A 25960-nucleotide genomic window follows, 5' to 3' on the forward strand; every position below is an offset into this window, starting at 1 on the left:
AATAAGAAATGTGTTGTACAATTCCAATCACCTCCTAATACAACACATATATTGCCATCATCATATTGTTTTATTGCATCCTTTAATTTTTGATATGTTATTTCACGATGCCATCCTATATTCGGAGCATACACATTAACAAAAAGGAATCTAACACTTTTAATTTCTGCTATAACTAATAACACTCTACCTTTTTCTACCTCTATTGTTGTCTCAATTTTTAAATCCAAATGTTTTGAGAATAGAATTGCAACACCCATACTTAAATTTGTTCCATGACTTAATTTACACTCTCCTTCCCACCATCTATACAACTCCAATTCATTTTTACTATCAGAATGTGTTTCTTGTAAAAAAATTACTTTGACATCATTTAATTTAATAAATTCAGAAATCAGTGCTCTTTTGCCCCTATCTCTTCCCCCATTGATGTTTAGGGATCCTACTCTTACAAACTCCATAATAAGGTTTAAATGGAGGGAAAAGAAAGACAGAGAGAAAAGAAAAAATTGAAACACCCTTAGTGAATTATACATCATTTATATTTCCTTTTTTTGGGGGTTTTCCCCCCTCTTATTTTCGTGACAAACTTTCTCAATCGAAACCTCTTCCTCCTACTTAATTTGTCCTCTCCAACTCGTTTCATCCAGTATAATACAGAACTTTCGAATTTCTTAGTATCAGTAAAGTAATCCTTCACTTCTGCTACTTTCCCGAAAGTCTCATCCAGAAACGCATCTATTTCCTCCAAAGTGTAAAACTGGTCACATCCCATCTGAGATAAATTTGACACATCTGATGCGTCTGACAAATCATCATCACTTTCTTCCTCTCCTTCATTTTCAACCATCTCTTCTGAATTCTTACCCTCTGAATTCACTATCCTTCTATTACTTGATTGATCTCTACCAACTGACATCACTTCCTCACCACCTTCTACCTTCTCCACTTGCTCTGCTTTCCTCTCAGTTTCCGTCATCACCATCTCCTCAATCACCTGTATCTCACCATTAACATTCTCTACCACTTCGGTAGACACTTCAGTAGTATTAGTCTCCCTCTCAGCACCAACACTAACGTTACCTAAATCCTTGTTATTATGCACACCTCGACCCTCATTTTCCACTCTTTCCTCCACCGTTTGCTCTACACTACCATTCTTATCTTTACTTTGCCCTGTCTCATTCATCACTTCTCTTTGCGGGCATGACAATCTTACATGTCCTACAGCACCGCATTCAAAACAGCGCATTTCCCCAGTGTTCGCATACAACATGTACGATTTTCCTTCGTAAACGCAACGAAAAGACACGTTTAATGTTGGGACATTCAAAAACATAAACACCTGCCGTCTGAAAGACAACACATGCTTCAAAGACTCATGTTTACATCCAAGCGGCACCATCTTAATTCCACTTGCAAATTTTCCATACCTCAAAAGCTCACGCTGTATATCCTCATCGGGAATAAATGGCGGCACATTTGAAATTACTACCTTCACAGTTGGCGATAATAAAGGTTGAACGATAACAAAAGCTCCACTTACCACTATGCCGCTCTCAACCAACCGATTGACCAGTAGCTCCTCTTTCAAAAAAACCACCACGGCCTTATTCATTCGAGATGCGGAAATTATGTTTTCATGTCCCACTCGCTCAGCTACATCCAATAACACATCCTCAACTGTTATACCAACTTGAGTGATGCATCTAATTCCGTGACGAAGCGACAGCGACGGCGTTCGCACATCCAGGTGCGCCATCCCTGCACTCGCCACGTGAAAACTAATTCCACAACGCGTCAACTAACCTCAAACTAAACTTTACTACTAGATTTAATATTAAGTTAAAATATCAAAAAAATACTTTACTTGAAAAAGAAGTAAGAAAGACAATAGAAAAGTTTAGCACCTCTCCGTAAACCCCTCACCACCACCCCAAACGCTCCCAGCGTGCACCGGAAGTGAGAGAGAGAGAGAGAGAGAGAGACACAGAGAGATGCTTCAAGATGCCGGGGATGCTGTTAGGAGACATTGTTCCCAATTTCGAAGCCGATTCCACTTTTGGCAGATTGAAACTTCATGATTTTCTCGGGGATTGGTAAGTGTAATGCGTTCATGTGTGCTTGTGATATGAGAGTGTGTTGTTTGATATGTGTTGTTCATCATAGATTACAATACCAGTAGTTTTATTCTCAATAGCATCTTCCTGAGGTCACACTAACAATATTCCCTCTTTTCTCTCCTCCTCTGTGTTCTTCTTCTTATTCAGTATTGGTTATTAGTGAATTGTGTGGCTTGGATATAAGACACGTTTCTCTCGTAATGTCCTCACAATGGACAGCATGTGCTAGTCAGGTATCTTTGATAAAACCGTACATGGTCAAAGCCGTTGTGTGTTCCTGTGTGGTGATTGTGTTTGTAGGTCATGCGGTCGTGACTCGTGACGCCACTGTTACCGCCTCTTCAGCTTCATCCATACGCTGACACGGCTTGACACACATAAAGAGCAGAGTCAACAAAAACACTCTGAACTCTCTGTTATGAACACTATCTCTGAGAATCCTCCCGTTCGCCACCGGACACCTCCATCTCCTGAGTATTAGTACAACTGGACTACATTTCCCAGAACCACATGCCTGGACATAACACACACACACACACACACACACACACACATGTTTCTCATTCCCTGGACTAGTTTAGCACTGAGCATGCTTGGCTCACTGTGAAGTTTTGTCTTATCACGGCTAACATTTCCAAGCATTGTTTTGCCTGTGTTCTGACCCTTGGACTGTTTATGACTCTTGCTGGCTGTATTTTTGACCCTGCTCTGTTTCCCTGGATATTGACCCGTTTGTTTGCTGCCTGCCCTGATACTTCTCCTGTTATGACCTCGACTGCTGCTTTGCCTACGCGTCTGCTTGTATATCTCTCTGTTTATCAACCCCTGCCTGTATACTGTCCTCCGAGTCCTCATCACACACTGACAAAGTGAAGAACCTTCTGGCCTGTCCTCACTTTCTGAGACCCCTGTTTGAGGGTCAAGACTTGCTTTTAGGGCTGAGGTTATAATTAGGCTAAGGTTAGGGCAAGGGTTTGGGACTAAGTTGTGGGTTTAGTGATATCAGACCCTGTTGTGCTGAAGCTTCACTGTGAACAAAGCAGAAACTTGCGTAAATGATGCACTAAACAGCTGCTCTTAGGCTCAATCCCAATTCACCCCTTGGCCCTACCCCTTGGCCCTACCCCTTGTTTTCGAGTGTACCCCTTGGCCCTTAAAACAGAGTGTTATGGCCAAGGGGTTGAAAAATTACCCTACGAAATGGAACAACCCTTCGTGCACCCGATACGTCATCGGTCGTCGGCGATGGCTCTGACGTTACGGAAGCGACGCGTTTTTACAGGATGTCTCCATGACAACGACTGACAACAATACCAATATGCCGTCCTCCGCTGTGACAGTCTCTGTCGTGTGGGCTGTAAACATCTTTCTGCACTTGTCTACCGCAACTCGGACAAGAAAACGGAGACATGTTCAACGCCTGCGAATGCTGATGGATGCGTCTGTGGTATGTAGCAAACATATTAACATATGCCTAGCTAGATTGTGTGATATGTGTGCTGGTCTGATAAGATGGAATACCGTGAACAGAGATGGGCATTAATACATTTATTTAAAATACAAAATACTGTGTGGGAAAAATTTATTTAAATACAAACACAGTGTTTTGTATTTTGAAAATACACTAAATACATGTGAAATTGGCCATCCAGTGCAGGTACAGATCACAGTGAATGAAGAAACTAACGTTACATATAACGTTAGGCCTATTGCTGGCCATTACAAATAAACTTGTGCAAAATAGCAGTCATTTATATACTTATTTCTGACCAGGCTACAATGTAAAATTCATACTGTATGTAAAACTGTGGGAACCTTTTCTGCTATCTAGCAAATATGACCCAAAAATTAAATTTTACTTCACAGTTACAATATATATCATGGTTTCACAATTCTCAATATCAGTTTTGATATTTTGAGATGCCAAATTGCAAGTTTCCCTGCAGTTTTAACTAGTAGAGCTCATTCTTTTAAAACTAATGACGTGAACTTAATTCCTTTTTTTCAGACTGGTCATCCTAGGCCATACTGCAGACTCAACAACAACATGCCCATCCTGCGTTTGTGGTTTAATGTAGAGGCTGAGCTGAAGCAGGACTTTCGCCTCAGCAGAAGAGCCATGCATGGTCTGCAGAGGCTCCTACAGAGGGAACAGGACCATGGCTGGGGTAACCAGCTGGAAGTCCTGATCTATGTTTACTGGCTGGCTCATGGACTGTCCTACTCAGTTGTATCCCGGGTTTTCAATGTGCCCAAGTCTACAGTCCATCGCATCATCCACAGAGTTGCACAAAATATAATGACCAACCTGAAGCGAGCAATTTCTTTCCCACTGGCAGGAGAGCTTCATGCAGTTGGTCAAGGATTTGTCCAGCTATCAGGAAGCCCTGCATTCAGCAATGTTGTGGGAGCAATAGATGGCAGCCATGTCAGAATTAAACCTCCTCAACAGTACAGATTAGACTACCTGAATTACAAAGGATTCTATTCACTTAATATGCAAGCAATATGTGATTCTAATGGCAGGTTTCTAGATATCTTTGTCGGTTACCCAGGATCAGTTCATGATACACGCATCATGAAGAACAGCAGCTTTTACAGGGCAAGACAGTATCCTTCCACAGGATACATCCTTCTGGGTGATGGTGGCTATCCCTGTTTGGACACACCTGTCTGCCTAATCACACCTTACAAGGAGCCAGTTAATGGGCAAATACAAGGGCGCTTCAACTATTATCATGCCAGGGCCCGCAGCATAATCGAAAGAGCTTTTGGGATGATGAAAACCAGATGGAGGTCTACGCTTTTCAGAGCCTTGGAGGTTAAACCCACATTTGCACCTCTGGTTATTGCGTCCTGTGCATTTCTACACAATGTGTGTCTAGATAATGAGGACTTGCTGGAGCCAGATGAAGATGCAGATTTGGACATCCTTGAACCCCAACCACCCCGTGAGCCCCTAGCGGTTAACGAGAGCTCTGGGAATGCTACAAGGGACAGACTAGCTGCCCTGGTCTCAGGCCATGTACAAGACCCTTAAGGATGTCTGTACTATGTATATAGTTTGTTAGCTATGTGAAAAATGGCTATTTGCCATTGTATTGTTTGTTGTTGATGCTGCTTAGGCTATAGCATCTCATGGATGTGAATATGTGATTTTACAATGTTTTTTACTAATTATTTTTATACTAATAGCACAGATAGTTGCATGTTATTTATTTACACAATCTTTTTTATTGACAATATTGCACTTTGTTACAATATAAATATAAATAAATAAATACATAAATAAATATATATATATATATACCAATTGTATATAAAATAAATACTTTGTATACTTTGAAAATGTATATAAATAACAGTGAATTCATTTAAATGTGTCTATTGTTAACTAACAGAAAAGAACTATACAACACAGGATACACTAACAGGAACTTGTGTGATGAAAGGGAAAAACAATTACAAAGCCAGCACAGATTTATATTACATTTTAATTTATATTATTCTAATTATATTTTATCTATGAGTTTTTCAAACAGACCTAAGAACCTATTCATTTTTGCCTCACACTCTTCATGCCGCTTTTGCTCCTTAGCTCTTTCCTCTATTAAAAATTCCACAATAGACTTCCTCCTCTTCCTTTTTGGTGAGGGGTTTGGGGTTGCAACAGGAGAGGCTACAGAGGTATTGGCCGTCTCTGAGGCGGTGTCTGGACTGCTGGGCTCAACAATCTCCTATGAGAACCCCCCCCCCAAAAAATAATATTATAGGAAACACTTCATAATAATTCCTGCAATGAATAACATTAGTTCAGCATTCCCTTATTATAGAGTGCTACCAAAGAAATAAGGTAATGGTGTATCATTAATAACAATATCACATTACTATGTACAGCAGGGATAGACAACTCCGGTCCTGGAGGGCCACTGTCCTGCAGAGTTTAGCTCCAACCCTAATTAAACACACCTGAACAAGGCAATCAGTGTTTTCAGGATTACTAAATAGATACAGCCAGGTGAGTTTTTATCAGGGCTGAAGCTAAACTCTGCAGGACAGTGGCCCTCCAGGACCGGAGTTGTCTATCCCTGATGTACAGGGTGGGCCATTTATATGGATACACCGTAATAACATGGGAATGGTTGGTGATATTAAAGTCCTGTTTGTGGCACATTAGTATATGTGAGGGGGCAAACTCCTCAAGATGGGTGGTGACCATGGTGGCCACTAATGTGCCACAAACAGGACTTTAATATCACCAACCATTCCCATGTTATTACGGTGTATCCATATAAATGGCCCACCCTGTACATTAAAATTCTCATATCAAGTGATCAATAAGCAATAACACTTCAAGCTACATAGTGTTGTTAAAATAATTACAAATGCAATTGCAGCTAACCTTACCATAAGAATTGTTATCGGATCAGCATCAGGACTAAAAGATGCAACCACAACAGGAGGGTCCATTGAAGGCCTGGCACCCAACACCTCGTGCATGTCCGCAAAAAACTGCCATGTGGCAGCTGTTACCTCGCCAGCATCCGTTCCAGATCCTGTTCTGGGGGTTTTTAGGTCCTGAAGTGAATATAAACAAACAGTGTCTACATTACATTTAAAAGATTACATTAAAGGGATAGTTCGCCCAAAAATGATATTTAGCCCATAATTTACTCACCCTCAAGCCGTTCGAGATGTATATGTCAATCTTTTTTCAGACGAACACATTTTCAGTTATTTTAGAAAATGTCTTAGATGTTTCAGTGGTTATAATGTGAAGCAATGGGGTCCAGCTCGTTGAAGTCCGCAAATGAGCATGCATCCTCCACAAAAGTAATCCATCCGGCTCCAGGGGGATAAACGAAGGCCTTCTGAGGGTAATCCGTGCGGTTTTGTCGTAAAAATATACATATTTAAAACTTTATAAACGAATATAACTGGCTTCCGGTCGCGGTCGACGCGCGTTCATGGAGATGGATGCTGGCATATGGCGTAGGAAGCGTCGTGACGTAGAACGAACGTAGAGTTTTGTTTTGCTCTGCTCTCTGGCTGCACTGTCACGTTCGTTCTACGTCACGACGCTTCCATCTCCGTGAACGCGCGCCGACCGCCACCGGAAGCCAGTTATTTTCGTTTATAAAGTTTTAAATATGTATATTTTTACGACAAAACCGCACGGATTACCCTCAGAAGGCCTTAGTTTATCCCCTGGAGCCGGATGGATTACTTTTGTGGAGGATGCGTGCACATTTGCGGACTTCAACGAGCTGGACCCCATAGCCTCACACTATAACCACTGAAACATCTAAGACATTTTCTAAAATAACTGAAAATGTGTTCGTCTGAAAAAAGATTGACATATGCATCTCGAACGGCTTGAGGGTGAGTAAATCATGGGCTAAATATCATTTTTGGGCGAACTATCCCTTTAAACGTTTATGGATTTCCTTGACCATTTGGAATCCCTCCATATAAACCAAGCTGGAACCACACTGGTCTCTGCTTACCTTATTTTTTTTTTTCAGATTTTCCCACTTCTTGGAGACCTGTTGGGTAGTGACATGTCCCTGCAGGCCAAGTTCTTTGATCAATGTCCTGTATCATAACAAATAAGATATTATTGTCATTTACCACACATACCACAGTAGTACAGGTAAAATGAAATAGCGCGGAATCACTAGACAAAAGAGAAATGAATAAAATATTAAAATCACACTGCAACACCGGGTCAATGTACAGACGGTGGGACCTGGTGTGTGTAATATTGTAACAGAAGATGATATGAATGAGTAATTTTAACAGAATTAAAACAATAATATGTATATGTTTTATACAGTCAAGCATACTGATCAAATTACTTACTCCCAAAGTTGTTTTGCAGAACTTTTAGACTTCATAAAGCGGTTCTCATTTTCTGCTCTGAAATGGATGATCCGTCTGGTTTCCTGTGGAGTCCCTGCATGATTGGAAGTAGACACTGTTGAGAATAACGGTTGCCAGTGCTTGTCTTTTCTCCATACTGTGACAATAATGGTTACTGTAAGAGCCAATTTAATATTTCAATAATTTGTATATTAGGCTCAATCTAATATACAAATTATTGCAATATTAAATTACAGAAATTATACATCAGAAAACACAGGAAATATCAGAATTCAAAGAAAGATATATGATACCTTCAGTTAGTGCTTGCAAAATCAACACTCCAAACAAACAATACTAATGTGTTTGCAAGCACTAACTGAAGGTATCATATATCTTTCTTTGAATTCTGATATTTCCTGTGTTTTCTGATGTATAATTTCTATTCTGTTTCTTTAATGGTTACGCCCACTGGGGTGCGGAATATTGAGCTTGAAAAAGTTCGTGCACAGAAAAAAGGAGAAACAGTTTTCTTACCGTTTGGTCTGTCAATTATGGATAAAACTTGTGTTTAAACGTTTAAGGTAACACAATTTAAAGGTTTAACAAGTGAAATCAAAACTCGCACTTGTTTACGGATTTTTGACTGACTTCTTTGACGAGTGAGAACAATTTTTCCTGCTATTGCCAGTGATGTAAACCTAGGACTTTACATTTACATTAAACTTAAATCACACATCAAACTATTTTAACAACCCACCGATTAAAAATTAAAAACATAGCTTCATTAACGTTACCAGATAACTAATAATATTAGTAGCGCTGGCTACCTAGACAACATGCTAGCGGCTGAATTAACGATCTCTTTTATGATTGTTTGAAGAAAATCACCATATTAGGCTACGTTGTAGCCGAAGGTGGAGACCTTCAGCTACAACGACCATAGCATTACAACCATGGTTATCGTACATTTTATGAAGAAAATACTTACATTTGTGACTTTCTTTTGCCGGTTGTGAAGCCATCTCGCCGGTGATTCGCTGTGCATTCTGGGAACTTTCTCGAACTTTCTCGTAGCCCTCCGTTCGGAGTGTGCTTCTGAAAAATCTCCATTTCGAGGGCTATGTAGCCCTTCCCCTTACCCCTACCCCTCCAACCTAAAGAGAATCGAGACAACCCTACCCCTTCACGGGAACGCGCAAAACGGAGGGGTAGGGCCAAGGGGTAGGGCCAAGGGGTGAATTGGGATTGAGCCTTAGAGTTACTAGATCATAGAAACTCAATCACAAATGCTTTTTTATCTCTCTTTGCATGTTTTCAGTCCTTTCTGTTTTAATGAGATTAAGAGAATATTTTAATAATCAATGATCTTCGGTTGGTTATTCATTTATTGAACATCAAAACACTCATAAGTCACTGATGAAATGTCTTCAGCAAATGGAAATTGACCTGCTTCACATTTCCAGCTTCTCAGAAGCAGAAGTGCTCAAAGTTGGATAAACTTCTATAGTAGCGAAAGGAAAATACAACAAATACGGTTTTGCTATAGCGTAACTATGACATTAAAGAGGATAAACGTGGAGAGATTGATTATGTTGGTCAGAAGAGAGCACCAGCGTTAACTAGTTTACTGTAATTTAATACCAAAGCAATACAATTTTTAAAAATAATCTTTTAAAAATGTAATGTACATTTATAACACAAAGTATAGTGCATTTATACATCACTGAAAACTCCTGTAATAATCTACAGTTCTTTGTGAAGAAACAGTGTCTGTGTGTCTATGACCAAAATATGCAATGCACAGAAATGTGTTTATGATTCTTACTCAGATATGTATGAATGCACACTTCTGCCACAGAAGAAAATCATGCTTTGCTAAATCTTAATTAAGACATTAAACTTAATAATTATGAGATAAAAATTGTAAGTAATTTATTACATTCTTATTAATTCGACATTTGTCAATTATTAATAAGTTATTATTATATTAGTAAGTTACAATTATTATTAAAAAATAAAAAGATGAACATAGCCTAGTAAGTCATAATTATGCAATTAAAAAGTCAAAGTTATGGCACACTAAGTCAATTACAGTATGACGAAATTATGGCATACAAACGTCATAATTATGAAATACTAATAATTGACATGAGTCAAAATAAGATAGTATGTTTGTCTTTTTATCTCATAATCATTACTTATTATGTCACAATTCTGACAAAGTCATAATTATGAGATTAGAATCTAAATTATTACATTAAAAGACAAAATTATGACATACTAATTATCATGACATTAAAATTAGGAATTATGAGAAAGTCAAAAATATGACATACCAATTCATAATTTTGACATACTAAATACTTTTACTACATACTTGCATACTAAATACATACTTTCAATGTCGTAATTTCATATCTATGATTTACAAAGCATGATTTATTTTATTCTCCTGTGGCGGTAATGGGCTTCCACAGTTCTGTCATTCCCCTTGAGTGACCTGAGTTTCTCCTCGTCAGCTGGGGCGTCCTGTTCTCTCATCCTCGAGACTTCACTCCTGTCTGCACCACTGAACTCGGCAGAGCAGCTCAACTCAGTCCAGAGTTCAGCAGACGCAACGTCAAGCTGATCGCGCTCTCCGTCGACAGCCTCCAAGACCATCACGGCTGGAGCAAGGTTCGCTTCTTTCAGTCTGTAGTGTCTCTCTGAATGACCTGCTGCTAATGAGTCTCCATGGATGATTTCAGGACATCTTGGCTTACAATAACGCGGAGTCCGGAAGCGAGTTCCCTTTCCCAATCATAGCGGATGCTGGGAGGCATCTGGTGGAGACGCTGGGCATGCTGGACCCGGAGGAGAAGGATCAGACCGGGATGCCGCTCAGCGCGCGATGCGTAAGTGCACTGCACACATGAAGAAAGCTTCAAAAACAGAGCAAATTTCAGTAACACTTTAGTTTAGGGTCCAATACTCACTATGAACTAGTTGCTTATTATGTTTATAACTAGGATATTGGCTGTTTATTAGTACTTATAAAGCACATATTAATGCCTTATTCTGCTTGACCATATTATCCATCTTTAATCCTACCCAATACCTAAACTTAACCATTACCGTACTAACTATTAATAAGCAGTAATTAGGATTTTATATTAGGAGTAATTAGGAGCCAACTTCATAGTTAATAGTTAGTTAATAGTCAGAATTGGACCTTAATCTAACGTGTGACCCAAATTTCAAATAAAAATGGCGAATAAAAAGAGAATGTTGTGGCCAACAATAGTAGCTACAATTACTGGGACTAACATAACATGCCTGAAAAGAGTGTAAACCTGGTTGTGTGTTTGTTCACTCTGTTATTTTTGCAGCAAGAAAAAATAAATTAATAAAAAAAATTTTTTTTTTGAATATTTACTAAATCAAAAAGTCACACTTTACATTTGCTGTCTTTAACTACTATGTGCCTGCATAAAAAAATAGTTAGGTACATTGTACTTACTCTGTTCATGTTGTATTGTAAAACACTTGCGCTGCTATTGAAATGGGATACGGGTAAAGTTAGGAACAGGTGGTCATGCCCACGCCCGACTATCCCAAATTCTGATCACAGACACCGGTCACAATCACAGCCACAATCAAGGACTCAATAAAACCTGCACTTCCAATCAGTCAGTGTCTGGTGTCCAAAAGCAAACAGTCTCTTGTAATGTCTCCATTGGTGGTCATGCCCATGAGACATTACTAACTGAGACTTGTTACAGCACTTGTATACTGTTGCTCTCTTGTTTGTCTGATTGCTTCTATTGTTCTCCTCATTTGTAAGTCGTTTTGGATAAAAGCTTCTGCTAAATGATTAAATGTAATTGTGTATGCCCTGTCCCATATCGACTCTACATCCGAGCCACAAGAACCTCCTGACACAATACTGCCATCATCCAATATTGTCAGTCCCATACACTGGACCCTGAACCATGAGATCGCAGACGGCTCTCTAACCGAGCCTCCTCCACCAGGCTGCCCCGCCAAACATGTCTACATCCCATCCTCACTCCGTCTAGATCCCATGGACACCGTTCACTCCTCACTGGACACTGGCCACCCTGGGACCAATCAAACCCTCTTGCTCCTCCAAGATTGGTACTCGTGGCCTAATCTGAAGGCTTGTTCTGGGAATGTGCCGTCTCCGAGAGTCCCTGCCACTTACCATCTTGTAAACTTCTCCTGTTGCCCATTCCAGACCATCCATGATCACATCTAGTAACAGATTTAATCACCGATCGGCCCTTGATTACTTGTGTTCTCGTCATATTGAATAGATTCTCTAAATCATGCAAGATGATGCTCCTCAAGGGTCTCCCCATGGCTATGGAAACAGCAGAGCTACTTTAAACCATGTCTTCCGTATTTTTGGTCTGCATAAATATATAGTTTCAAACCGGGGACGACTTAGGGAGTGGGGAGATGATGCCATTTCAACCTGCTCTGCATGCTTGGTGGTTTACTGAATAAGAGAAGAGTTTAACATATCTGAAAAGGTTGGGTCACTGGTTTGGACAGTCATCAACCCTTCACACTGCACTAATTGATTTCTTAATGTGTGCATTTTTCGTTCAGGTATTTGTGATTGGTCCAGATAAGAAGTTGAAGCTGTCCATTCTCTATCCTGCATCAACGGGACGTAACTTTGACGAGATTCTGCGTGTGGTTGACTCCTTGCAGTTAACGGCATGCAACCGTGTGGCCACACCTGTGGACTGGCGGGTGAGAAATGTCAAGCCTGGTCTGTTTGGAGTGTGTGTGTCTGTTCCTGTCATCAGTGTGTAATGAGTGACGCTCATATGCTGTCGTTTGAAGCCTGGAGACAGTGTTATGGTGCCGCCCAGCATCCCTGAGCAGGAGGCCGTGACGCTCTTCCCCGCTGGAGTTTACACCAAAGACCTGCCCTCCGGGAAGAAGTACCTGCGCTACACACCACAACCAAACCCCCATCAGGAGTGAACGTACAGACGGCTGATGTGTGGATTCAGTGATGCTGTGTATGAGCAGCTGTTCGTAAAACACCAGTGCTGTTCTCAAAGGAAGAGGCAAAGTCCTCACATGTTCCACACACAATTTACAGGTTAAATATTACTTACACTTACAATTTTTTTTAATAAATAAACAATACAATTCTAATTTGTATTTTTACATTTTAAATGTAATGTTTTATTTATTCAAACTATGTATTTCATCAACTAACATCAAATTGTGTATTTCATAACTAACACAGTTGCATAGTTCAACTATATAGTTCAAGTATAGATTTTAAAACACACACATATATAAATATATATACACACACACACACACACACACACACACACACACACACACACACATGTCTGGTTCACTATCTTTGTGGGGACTCTCCATAGACATAATGGTTTTTATACCGTACAAACTGTATATTCTGTCCCCTTACACTAACCCGACCCATCACAGGAAACATTCTGCATTTTTACTTTCTCAAAACAACTCATCCTGTGTGATTTATAAGCCTTTTGAAAAGTGGGGACCGCTGGCTGGTCCCCACAATGGAGGTGATCTCAGGTTTTACTATTCTTATGGGGACATTTGGTCCCCACAATGTAATATAAACAAGGGCACACATACACACACACACACACACACACACACACACACACACACACATTTTAGTCCAATTAATGACTAGCAATGGCTTTATTATCTTAAGTGTGGTGTTGGCATTGCATTTAAATACATTTCTTTCATATAAGGAAAACAAATAGCACACTCTACTAAAGAAAAATGAATGTGACATTCCCCATCTTCCAATTTAAAAATATTATGGTGGGCCATAAGAGATTACTCCCGTCCAGGTGGGATGAAAGTAAAATTAGAAAAGTGAGAGGACACCTGTTCTCGAGGCCGGAAGGACACGTCACATTTCAGAATCCCAGGGAAAGGCTGCACACTGTGTGCATCAAAAGGATTCGTTTTATTTCTTTAAAACTGACACTTAATTACTAGTGTAGGTTAAAAAAACTGTTTTTCTTTATTTATCTCTACCACTGTGCATATCACTGGATATAAATACAAATATAATAATCTATAGTCTATAATACTGTTCTGGAAACAAACTTTTGGAATAGTGAGAAACGATCCTCATTTTTATAGTGAGTCATTAACAATTATCAAATCACTTCTAGGCTACATCTAATCACCAATGAAAACACTGAAAATAAAGGATAAAAGCAGGTTCGCGCAAACTACAGGATTTTGCTTGTATTGCATCAAAATAGTGATATTGTATTACAAATACAATATTTAAATACATATATTTAAAACCGTTGTTTGCCCAGCCCTGTTCTAGATGTACTTTGTCAAATGGTGCTGTAATGGGGGGACGGGAGGCAGAGTTCGTACAGATACTGTAAAAAGGACTTTCAAGGACTTTTCAAGCACTACTTTTTTGGATTTCAAGGACTACAATAAGAGATCGCACTTATCAAACAATATCTTTTAGGATTTTTTTAAGGAAAATAAATTACAGATATATGGTATCCAAAATACAACTTACAACATATTCAATAATATATATTAAATACAAAGTTTATAATGGCTATTATTGCTCAATAATAATAATATTTTATATTATAATGTTGGCGTATTTCAAACGGTCTGATGGGGTTTATCAGATGGGCAGCAGTGTTAACTTAGCTTGAAAGATTGCATTTGTGTTTAAAAAAAATCATATTGTATTTAAATAAGTAAAGCACTTTTCAAGTACCTCTTCGTAAATATGTCTGTTTTCAAGGGTTTTCCAGGACTTCAATTTAAAAAAATCCAATTTAAGTACTTTAAAGGGATACTTCAGCATTTAGCATTAAGCTTTGTATCAGTAGAAAACCTGTAGTATTTTCAAATTACCGTGCTTCCCTCCCTCATATCCCCCTGAGACCAGAGATTTATGTATTTTTTTGTCTGGAAAAAATCCTCCGATGACTCAAAAATCGTCATTTTGCATCATCGGAGGGGTTTTTTTGTCCAGAGGCGAGAGACTACAGCCAGTAGGGGGAGCTGTCCTGCATGTCCTCAACCCGCCCATAGGGGGATCTCACTCACAGAATGTACAAGCAGTGTCAGCCATCTTTTATTGGAAGCTAAGCTAGCAGGCTCTTGCTCTGTGGAGAAAGCTGAGTAGTAGAGGTTACCATACATCCTCTTTTTCCCGGACATGTCCGGCCGTCGAGATCGTCCAAAATGTCCGGGATTCGGCTTTTGCTTTCTGCAGTCGCCATTCATTGTTTACATGCACACCTTTTGTTTCAATCTAACTGAATTTACTCCGACTGGTGAATCTGAGTGTAGTGTTTACATGAATGCTAAACAAGTGATCGGTTGATGTGCGTTTTAACATTGCTAAGAAGATTCTCACTCCTCCGTGAGCGATACGAGACCGGTGCGTCTCACAGGTGTTGTTCATCAGTAATCACGCCACCGGCCCGTTCTCCCGCGGCCCTCAGTCTCGCCCTGCTCGCCACAGTAAACATGATGAATGAAGACTGTAGAACGCAAAAGCCGAATCCCAGACATTTTGGCCGATCTCAAAATCCCGGGCAGACTCATCACGGAGACTAATGATAAAACGGCGTCTTTTAAGTTTCGAGTCAACTAGTAGCTTAGCCTAGTTGTTTAACTGTTACTGGTAGGCGTGGCCTCATAGGGCAGCGAAGCAAGTGCATTCTGGGAGTTGTTGTCTTTCATCAACATGAGCCGAAAATACATTTTCAGGCTTTTCTCAGTCTAGAAAGCTCCAAATTCAAAAATAATTTCACATTTCTACTACATAAATGACCCATTTTAAATACACATTCATCTTTCCAGAGGTGAAGTATCCCTTTAAATCAAAAGCACTTTAAGCACCTTGTATGAACCCTGGGGAGGGGTCCTATGCAAGCGATTCCAAGGCTGAAGCAAGGCCTCGTTTATGCCTAAGGCAGATTCCAGAAGTCATCTCCAGACACACTTTATGCAGTTATGTGCAAATACTGAGACAATATCATGGACTTTTTCCTTATTAGCATTACTTAAACATTACTCACTTCAGTTAGGCCTACTCAATGTCAGTGGAAGAGAAACATGACAACAGTAGTTCAGTATCGTTATAGTAAATAGCATCTGATGTTGTTTCGAAACAAGTATCGGTGTTTAAATAATCAGAAACGAACACGTTAAGAACGGAAACTTTACACATATGAACCACGCTGTGCATTGGGTCCTTTGCAGATATTTTCCAGATTATTCTAAATAAATACCTTTCTACAAGATTCTCTGAAGACCTCTGATCAGGAAGCTGCTGGGTGTTTCACATTCTTTCTATTATACTATTAAATATTTCACTCATATCAGAAACGTAATCTCGCTTCAACGACAGCCTGTAACAAACCAGATGCCGATGTCGATGCAAATCTGTGTGTCTGCACACTAGTAGGGGAGGGAATAGCCCTGTGATTGGCTGTTGCTTAAGCAATTTAGCAGTCTATAAAAGTTGAGGGCTTTTTCGTTATTTGCTTTAGGTGCTGTTATGTACAAAACTACATTTGATTACAGTTCAACATCCTAACAAAATCTGATCTCATTCTCTTATTACAGTTCGTTGTTAAATTCATTGTTTCAAAACACAAGATTGTTGTAACCGGTAATGAGAGCACGTGGTTTAATCACCAAAACACATCAGTATGATTTTCTTGTGATTCATCACTTAAAATAAGTTTATCTCTTGTGTTGCAGTTTATGGTCTCACTTTATATTAGACGTCTTTAACTACTATGTGCTATCATCAAAAATAAAAAAAATAAAAAAGTACAATGTAAATTTAAAAGGGAACTGTAAATAGTTGTAAAGGTATTGTAACTGTATGTTTGTTGAGATGATCCTTTTGTAGGTGTTTTATCTGTATTTTGTATTGTGAATGGACTCATCAGTGGGCATGCTCATTGTCCACTGTATTAACCTGCTGTCACTTTGCCTCTGCCCAGGGACTACAGATGAAAATTAGCTTGTAGCTATCTCTGGTCTGTGCAACACATTTGTTGTGCAATGTCCCTGTCAAATAAACAAATAAATAAATAAAAATAAATCATATTGTCTTGTAAAACACTGAGCTGGGATACGGGTAAGGTTAGGGACAGGTTTGGTGGTATGGGTCGGTTTAAGGGTGGGTTGAGGTGTAAGGGACGGGTTAACAGTGTAGCCTAATTATAAATGCAATTACAGAAGTTAATTACAGCTGTAGTTACATGCAAGTATTTTCATGTTCACGTTAATTTTATTTATATAGCACATTTTACAACAGCCACTGGCTGACCAAAATGCTTTACAGAACAGCCAAATTAAGAGAAAATAATGCCTGCATAACAACACAACACAAATAAGCAACAAAGCTAAGAGCAACCTTAAAACAGGAGTAGCAAAACAGTATCAGACTCACATTTAAAATAGTTAACCAGAGATGGCAGTGTCAGACTCCGATACAAAATGGAAAAATAGGAGTGGTAAAACAGCATCAAACTCAACATTTTAAATCAGAGGTGGCAAGGCAATATCAGACTCAAATATATAATGGAAAGAACCAGGAGTGGCAAAACAGTATCAGACTCAATGGAAAATAGTAAAACCAACCTTAATTATAGGCCATGAAAAACAAGTGTGTTTTTAGGCTGTCCTGATTTCTAACGTCAAATTGTTCCAAAAAAACAGATAATGAACATTTTCTGTTAAATTACGGACAGTTGAACTCTAAACCGGAAAATTCTGTATATCAACAGTACATTTTCTGTACTATTCACGGATAATCCTTATACAGAAATTTCTATTTTTATAGAATTTTTATAGCATATCTTTTGGTAGCAAATAATTCAAGAAAAATATATACAAATTGAACATGGTTTATTTTCGTAAACATTTTCATGTAAACATTCTTAAATGCATTCAATAGATATATGACAAATTAAACAATGTGCAAAGCACCATTAAAAGTGCTTGTATTGTGGAATATGTATTGAGACATTAAACAAACAAGGGACAGAATTAAAAAAGAAAACATGAGCAGGTACTTGCACAATATTGGTGTTGCACCAAATAGCTCACAAAATTCTTCACAAAACATGAATAATAAACTAAAAGTCAAGATTCAAATACAATACAAATGCAATACAATACAGAAAGAAGGAAACAAAAACAAATGGAATACGAAGACAGGGCTGCTGCTTTTATCATCAAACATTGCTTTAGACTTGTAGTCAATAGTAGAGTGAAATATTACAGTGTTGATGCCATTTTTCAGTAAGAGAACACAATTTTCCTTCAAGGGTTAGTTCACCCAAAAATTTTAATTGTCATTAATTACTCACGCTCATGTTGTTCCACACCCCACAAGACTTCAATTCATCTTTAGAACAAAACCTTTTTGAGGAAATCTGAGAGATTTCTGTCCCTCCATTGACAGCTTACGCAACTACGACTTTCAAGGTTCAGAAAGGCATACAGACATAAATGTAATCCATGTGACTCCAGTGGTTTAACCTCAAATTTAGGAAGTGGCACAAATGTTTTTTGTGAAAAACAAAACAAAAAACAAACATATTTTCTCACAAAATATAGATCGCTGACGCACGATCACAAGAGCGCCACAATGCATGCGTGCTGTTGACCCAGAAGCAGGGTGAGAGTGCATAGGTGCAATGCAATTAGATTTTTTATTTTTTTTTACGCACAAAGCATTTGCATCACTTACCAGTGACACCTGACGATTCTAGTGACGTGACGACGTTGCAGCTGGAACAACACTACAAAACAAATAAAGCATTTGCATCACCAGATAGTTGTTGTGCGATTGGTTGCACTAACCGCAGATGAGATAAGCACAGTATACACATCTGTGCAGTGATCATTCCATCACTCCATCAAAGGTAATTTCAACATTTGTTTGAATACAATGTGATCATGTAATTAATCGAGTCTTTAAGTTACCCTGTAATTTCGTCAATCAACATCACCAGCTGGTTCGGCGAGTCAGCTGTTTGTGTTATGAGTCTAAGCTAGGCTAACTGTACGTTCACACCGCCGCCGGCGATTTTGAAATCGCTATTAAAAATGAATGACTTCCGGGCACTTTGACGCTCTCGCCGGTGGCGGTGTGAACGCACAGTAACAGCTGTCGTCTTTTGCTAACAACAACAAAAGTGTGTGATAGGTTGTTTTGAGGTTTGTGATATCTATGGTTTTCAATGAGAACCAGAGATGACCCAACAGTAGAGCTAGATTATTTACGGAGGAATTATTACTGCTCGATTATCTTAAAAAACCTTGTCTGCTTTACACAATTGAGCTACCTTGGAGTTAATCCTAGTCCATAGTTATGCAGCTAGCTCGCTAACAGACTTGACAGCTTCTAGGAAGACCTGGAACTACAAGACTCTACGTTGAAAATACCCGTTTGTTGCCCGCCAGGTATCCATGGTAGTCACGTGACTGCAAAGTATGAATTCTATGACAAAGATAGTTTCAATCACTTGTACTTTAAATGATGTTTAAATGGTGCAATATTTATGAATCTGATAACGTACTTATCCATTTCATTGTGAGTGCTGTGCACTTGCCAAGAGAACCCGCCCACACGCTGTTCTGATTGGCTGTGGTTTTTGATTGATTTTGTCACATTACATAGTCGCAACCAAGCGTGCTGCACAAGCCCTGAAAAGTGAAGCCAAAACGTCTCAATCCCCCCCGGTCAAGTCAAGTATATTTGTATAGCGCTTTTCACAATACAGATTGTATCAAAGCAGCTTCACAGTATTAAATTAAAATAATACAACAAGGTTTGTTTCTAGTGGAATTTATTGATTGATAAAATCTAATTAAATATCCCCAAAATATCCACAACTGAGCAAGCCAAAGGCAACAGTGGCAAGGAACCGAAAAACTCCATCAAGTGACCTAATGGTGTCCTAAAACTCCATCAGGTGACCCAATGGAGAAAAAAAACCATGGGAGAACCCAGGCACCTAGGACCCCGGTGACTGGTCCTAGTATAGGTCATAAGCCCCGCCTCCCCGTGTTATTCAACGGGACGTGAGACCAACTAAACAATTAAATTACACTTCAAATATCTTTTTTCCAAAGGTGGTTTCTGTCATTTGCTGTCGTTTTTATCACGCTGATGTAAGTTCAAGTGTCTGTTTCAAAAATAAGTTGGTTTTTAGTTAGTTACGTGATGCGGTGGTGTAACGTCATGATTGACAGCTGTGAAGCACCGCTGAAGCACCAACGGACATTTTTTTCGGGATCTTCGGAGGACTGAGGAGATTGTATTTACTTTATTTTAACAAGCCTCTTGTCGTACTGCAATCAGTTTTTTCAAAAGTGTGCAGAATGCACTCTCTCTGCGAGAGTGAGGGCGGAGCGTTGATTTCGCGGCTTTACTTCCTGCTCACTACTGCGCAGGTCTGGTCCCGAGATCGCTACTGCGCGGGTCTGGTCCCGAGATCGCTACTGCGCAGGTCTGGTCCCGAGATCGCTACTGCGCGGGTCTGGTCCCGAGATCGCTACTGCGCGGGTCTGGTCCCGAGATCGCTACTGCGCGGGTCTGGTGCCGAGATCGCTACTGCGCGGGTCTGGTCCCGAGATCGCTACTGCGCGGGTCTGGTCCCGAGATCGCTACTGCGCGGGTCTGGTCCCGAGATCGCTACTGCGCAGGTCTGGTGCCGAGATCGCTACTGCGCGGGTCTGGTCCCGAGATCGCTACTGCGCGGGTCTGGTCCCGAGATCGCTACTGCGCGGGTCTGGTCCCGGTCCCGAGATCGCTACTGCGCAGGTCTGGTCCCGAGATCGCTACTGCGCGGGTCTGGTCCCGAGATCGCTACTGCGTGGGTCTGGTCCCGAGATCGCTACTGCGCGGGTCTGGTCCCGAGATCGCTACTGCGCAGGTCTGGTCCCGAGATCGCTACTGCGCAGGTCTGGTCCCGAGAACGCTACTGCGCAGGTCTGGTCCCGAGATCGCTACTGCGCAGGTCTGGTCCCGAGATCGCTACTGCGCAGACTCAAATTCCAAGATGTCAGCGCCATATCGGGACACTGGCGGCTTCAGTTCTCACCAATGGAAGAGAGCGAAGGGGCGTCGTCCATCTTTTTTTACAGTCTATGGTCTAAACTGCTTGTTGCTAGAATCTTAAAAAGATCATTTTTGTCCTGAAGATTGATGTGCTATCATCAAAAAAAAAAAGAAAAGTAAAATGTACTTATTGGGCCCTATCTTGCACCCAGCGCAATTGACTTTATACAGCGACGCATGTATCATTCCTATTTTGCACCCGACACACAGCGGACTTTTCCCTCCACAGACGCACGGCGGTAAATTAGGGAATGAACTTGCGCTCCCGGGGGCGGATCAGCGAAAAGAGGAGGCGTGTTCCGGCGCAAACGTTCCCTGGTGCTATTTTGCAGTTTCAGAAAACTATTCCGCATTGCGCATGTTATTCAGATGCTATTTTAAGGGCGCATGCTTGGCCATAATCAATGTAGCGTGTGCACAACGCGCACACACTTTGAGCTTACACATTTACCCAAATTATCATATGCCTGTTTAACCGAAGCTAATTTGGGTGTTTCTCCATCCCCAATGTCACTTCTCTGTGTTTTACGGCCCTGACGAGAACGTCGGTCTCCTCGGCTGTGAACCGCTCCTGGCAAATCTGCCGTTATAATAGCAATCCGCCATGGAACAAGCGCGCCTGCTCTTAAAGGGAATGTGAGATGATGCTCTGATTGGTTTATTTCATGTTATGCCCAAACCACACCTATGAGTAATGAAGCTACTTCAGACCAACACATTTTAGATTTGCGTCGGGCGCAGGAGTCATTTATCCCGCCGGTATAATAGCAACAGCGTCCGAGATCCGCCCACAAAGTTACTTGCGTTTCGTGCTTGATACATTAGGTTCAGATCGTTAAAATAGGGCCCCTAGAGCTCACTAACATTACATAGGAAACAGATATCCAGGGGAAAGTGTAAAGAAAACACCACACAAAACATTACAATCACACCCGGCATCACAATGAGATGCTGATGTTAAGAATGAAGCCGTGGTAAACAGTTTCAAAACAGTCTGTTTTAGAAAAATGAGAACAAAATCAAAGAAACATAACTCAATCTCCATACTGCTACAACTAATTGTTTTTGTTTTTGGCCTGGCTTCATAGTCAAAACTGTGTGGTTTATATGTGTACTCACAGTCATGTGACGATACCAGAGCCACTATCACTGGTAATAGCAAACTAATGTGACAGTGACATTCTGTAGATTCACTAGCATTTGGTTACAACTGAGCTGTGAGCTGATGCTAATCAATATTTATAATCGTGAAAAATTAAGATTTGTTAAACAATTTTGGTATTCTGCTGATGAGGGACAAAGACTGTTTTTCTTAAAGAAACACAAATTGTGAAGACAAGCATGACAGATTGTCTGTCTGTGACACCTTGACTCGTAATGCGTAGATTAATTGATAGGTTTGTTTTAAGTGTAACAGTCGTATATGTAACAGAAAAACATCAAGCCTCACTCTTCATGTTGGGCTGTTATGTGTCTTGTGACCGCTTCGACAGACCAGAAGGATGACCTGAGAGAATATCACAGTTTAAACACTACTGTAGAAGTGTCGTGTAATTTTCTAATGCTGCATTTGTTCATTAATTCCTACGCCTGTTTTGACCGTGCTCAAGGAGTCGTCTTCGTCTAAAAACTGTACAGAGAAACACGATGTAAGCGGTGTCATCCGCTAGTGGGGGAAAAATCATTTACAATCAAAGATTACAAACTTTTACAATAGATCGGAAGAGAGTGTTTCTGTATTATGTATTCATTACAGCTAAATGTCTCTTTTCTTATACGCCGTACACACTTTTGTAGTAAATTGAGCACTCGTGATTGTTGCATAAAGCTTATTAATGCATTTTATCCATAGCCTTTACAAGGGACAGGTGACGTTAGTCCTCAGTGTGATTGCATTACAATAATGAGGTACAGTCCCTCTAACAAATCTGACACAATCTATTTACATATTGTACAATGCATATTACAACTTACGGGAGGATCTGGGAGTGTATTGTTTATGTCAACTTAAACTATTTGTATCGTTGTTGTTTGTTTAATTAATTCTTTTTTTTTTTTTTTGCATAAAGAACTTCTTCTTCAGCTCCTGGATGTTAAACACCACGAGGGAAATGATCTGTCAAAAGAAAAATCATCTGTTATCATGGTTTAGTTGTATTTTAAAACACATACAGTAGGCTATTCATGCTGCATGGACAAAACACTGCTTGAATATTTTTGTATAAATAAGATCTAAAACGACTAAGTACAGATGCTGTTAAGTGAAAATAATACCTCAGGTTAAATTTAATCAAAATCATTTCTACTATACAGAAGTCTTAGGAAGATAAATAGAAAATAAGATTTTAAGAAAACTTTGGGAAACTCTGGAAGTATATGCTCTGGAGCGCAGACTAACTTTACACATGCTGTGTCACTGTGTCCCGAGGCTCGTCTGGTCTGTAACTCCTGCGTCTCTGTGAGCGTCTGAAGCTTCAGTTCACACTTGAGTTTATCCCTGGAGGATCTGGGGCTGCTCTGTTTATGACAACTGAAACTATTTGCTTTTTGGACACGATCATTATGTCTATGGAAGCCCCATAGAGGGTTTGCACCTAAGTCACGATTCGGTCAGTTACCCGGATGCGCGGCCATATTGGAGGTACTCGGATGTAAACAACGGCATGGATTTCACTGTTTATGTACTACTGAACACATTGTTACACTTATTTATAATGTCTAAACCACGGAAAAATCACACAGAAGCTGTGAAATCATATAGAGAAGGACTTAGTAAGCAGGAAAGAGCGCGAAATTGACAAACTAAAGTTAATATGTGGTAAAGATCCGAACGAGCTAGCTTCTCTAGTCCTTACTGCAATTCTTCCTTCTATTTCTTATTCCGACATTGACTATGTTCAGATTGTCAATCCAAAAAAAGCACATGAAATCTGTTTCAAGCTACATCCATATGTGGTTTGAAATCCTATTCAAATCACATATCAGGAAATCCACTTCAGTCTGAACGCTCTGATCAGACTTCGCGTGGTTTATGTGACTTTCTCACGCCACGTAAAATGTAAACATCAGATGTTGTTATAGGGAACATGCTGAAAGTCGCTGCCGAAACAAGGCTGTGTTGTTGCAAAGTGCCAGACGAGCAGAAAATTATTATTTTTTAAATGTATTTTGAAACCGGCGCGGAAAAAGAGTTGGTCATACCAGCCTCCTACAGTTCTGCAGCTCCAGACGCAGTAGTCCAGCGCGGCGGATACACATCTCCATGTTGTACAATTTAAATAAGACAATATTTCTATTGCAAATGCAAACCCCTCCATCAACGCAACATCATTGCCGTATTGTCAAAGAGCTGCGTGGACACACAAATCGGATCTGAACAGTTGCGAGACACAGTGTGGACATCATTTCAGATCACATTCCAATCGCATACAAAGATAATCGGATTTGGACTGACAGTGTGAATGTAGCCATAGTGAACTACTTTACGTCAACATTTTAGCCATGGTCAACGCTTCATTTACACATGTGGCTGATGCTGTGCCTCTCTCAACCACAAACGCCATCTTTTCATCAGTTTTTTGCACTGTTTTTTCCCGGTGCGACCGATTACTACAGACCAAAACACAACCATTTTTCAGCAGCAATAATCAGCCAGATTTGCGAGTCGGTTCAGTTCAGTGGCATTGTTTCCGTTCAGTTCCCTCCAAAATGTCAGACTTCCGGATTGATGGCGTGTAGTGAAAACTAGTGATGTTACATATGACACTGAAGCTTCGATGCGCGTATCACATAAGCGACACAATTTGTAGTGAAGCCCCGTATCGAGGCGTGTGTTGGTTTACTAGAGTCACAACAAATGAAGCCTCACTTTCTGTCCAGTCACGTGCGCGTTTCGCTTTGGTTGTCAGAAGGCTCGAACTTCAGATCGTATTTAACGAGTCATTGTTGCCTCAGTCGGTCTGGTTGATATTTACAATTATTGACATTTAATAACAGATGATCCTATCAGACAATGTCCTTATTCATTTTGTGTGTGTGTGTGTGTGTGGAGAGAGAAAGAGAGAGAGAGAGAGAGAGAGAGAGAGAGAGAGAGAGAGAGAGAGAGAGAGAAGGCCTACATTAAATCTTATTGAATCATATAAGCTACTATATTTTATTGTCACACTTTAATGGGAAAATGAATTTATTTAATGAACAAATCAAACACAAACATGTTAGGCTTTTATTTGTGCACATAACATTGAAACTATGGAGTGTGTTGTGGTTGCTTCATCTGCCAGAGCTTCTAACACAGGCTTCTGGCTGCTTTATTTTAAATAAGCACCAGATGGCGCTGTTCTCAGCGCTGTTCTCCACACTCTCGAAGCTTTGAATCTTTTCCCGGAACAGTCAGGGGAAAGCCTCAGAGATTCATGAGGCTTCATTTCCCCATCCCTAGTGAAAACCCTCTATAAACATGCTGGTCTCCACCCCAGTGCTTCGCGACTGTCACACCATTTTGTGTAAAAACCATTGTGTAGTCCTTCCCTACAAATAACCCTCAACATACTTACTTCTCTGGCATTAAAATTGATGAGCCCTCAGCCCTGAGCTTCAGCCAATAACAGACAGGTCTGACTCGGGTGCAAAACCAATCAAAACTTCCAGTTCAGCTGGGGGGCGGGGCGTTCAAACCGCGCAATGACATTCAATCACTGGCGCTTGTGTTTAGAATCTGTATCGCTAACGTTTCAATATTCTAGTGAATGTAAGTGAGCTATGCTCATATTCTGATTTTAAAATGTAATTATGGCAACTC

General features: G+C 40.2%; 4 protein-coding genes across 4 annotated transcripts in view; all 4 read left to right on the top strand.

Annotated features, from left to right (window-relative positions):
- The window catches only part of LOC311292520 (uncharacterized protein), a 341250-nt gene that overhangs the window by 97821 nt on the left and 217469 nt on the right, over positions 1-25960 (top strand). The gene's annotated exons all lie outside the window — the stretch shown is intronic.
- Positions 1-25960, top strand: part of LOC311292532 (protein NLRC3-like) — a 437424-nt gene that overhangs the window by 97658 nt on the left and 313806 nt on the right. The window lies entirely within an intron of this gene.
- On the top strand, positions 1972-13334 carry LOC311292558 (peroxiredoxin-6-like). The gene is made up of 5 exons (XM_084412283.1): positions 1972-2099; positions 10508-10664; positions 10736-10882; positions 12603-12749; positions 12843-13334. Exons 1-5 carry the CDS (start codon positions 2008-2010, stop codon positions 12984-12986), a joined length of 687 nt encoding a protein of 228 aa, XP_084268409.1. The 5' UTR covers positions 1972-2007; the 3' UTR covers positions 12987-13334.
- Positions 3442-5163, top strand: LOC311291426 (uncharacterized protein; the record flags this gene model as incomplete). Its single annotated transcript, XM_084410461.1, has 2 exons — positions 3442-3570; positions 4132-5163. 2 exons carry the CDS (start codon positions 3442-3444, stop codon positions 5161-5163), a joined length of 1161 nt encoding a protein of 386 aa, XP_084266587.1.

The sequence above is a fragment of the Rutilus rutilus genome (assembly GCF_951802725.1).
Source record: "Rutilus rutilus genome assembly, chromosome: 6".
In the NCBI taxonomy this organism is placed as follows: domain Eukaryota; kingdom Metazoa; phylum Chordata; class Actinopteri; order Cypriniformes; family Leuciscidae; genus Rutilus; species Rutilus rutilus.

What these genes read in the sequence shown, in the direction of transcription:
- LOC311292558 (XM_084412283.1), top strand. Translation starts at nt 2,008, where the DNA reads ATGCCGGGGATGCTGTTAGGAGACATTGTTCCCAATTTCGAAGCCGAT. An exon ending in CATGATTTTCTCGGGGATTG is followed by an intron (nt 2,100 to 10,507) that starts GTAAGTGTAATG and finishes TCTCCTCGTCAG; the next exon opens with CTGGGGCGTCCTGTTCTCTC. An exon ending in CCACACCTGTGGACTGGCGG is followed by an intron (nt 12,750 to 12,842) that starts GTGAGAAATGTC and finishes TGTCGTTTGAAG; the next exon opens with CCTGGAGACAGTGTTATGGT.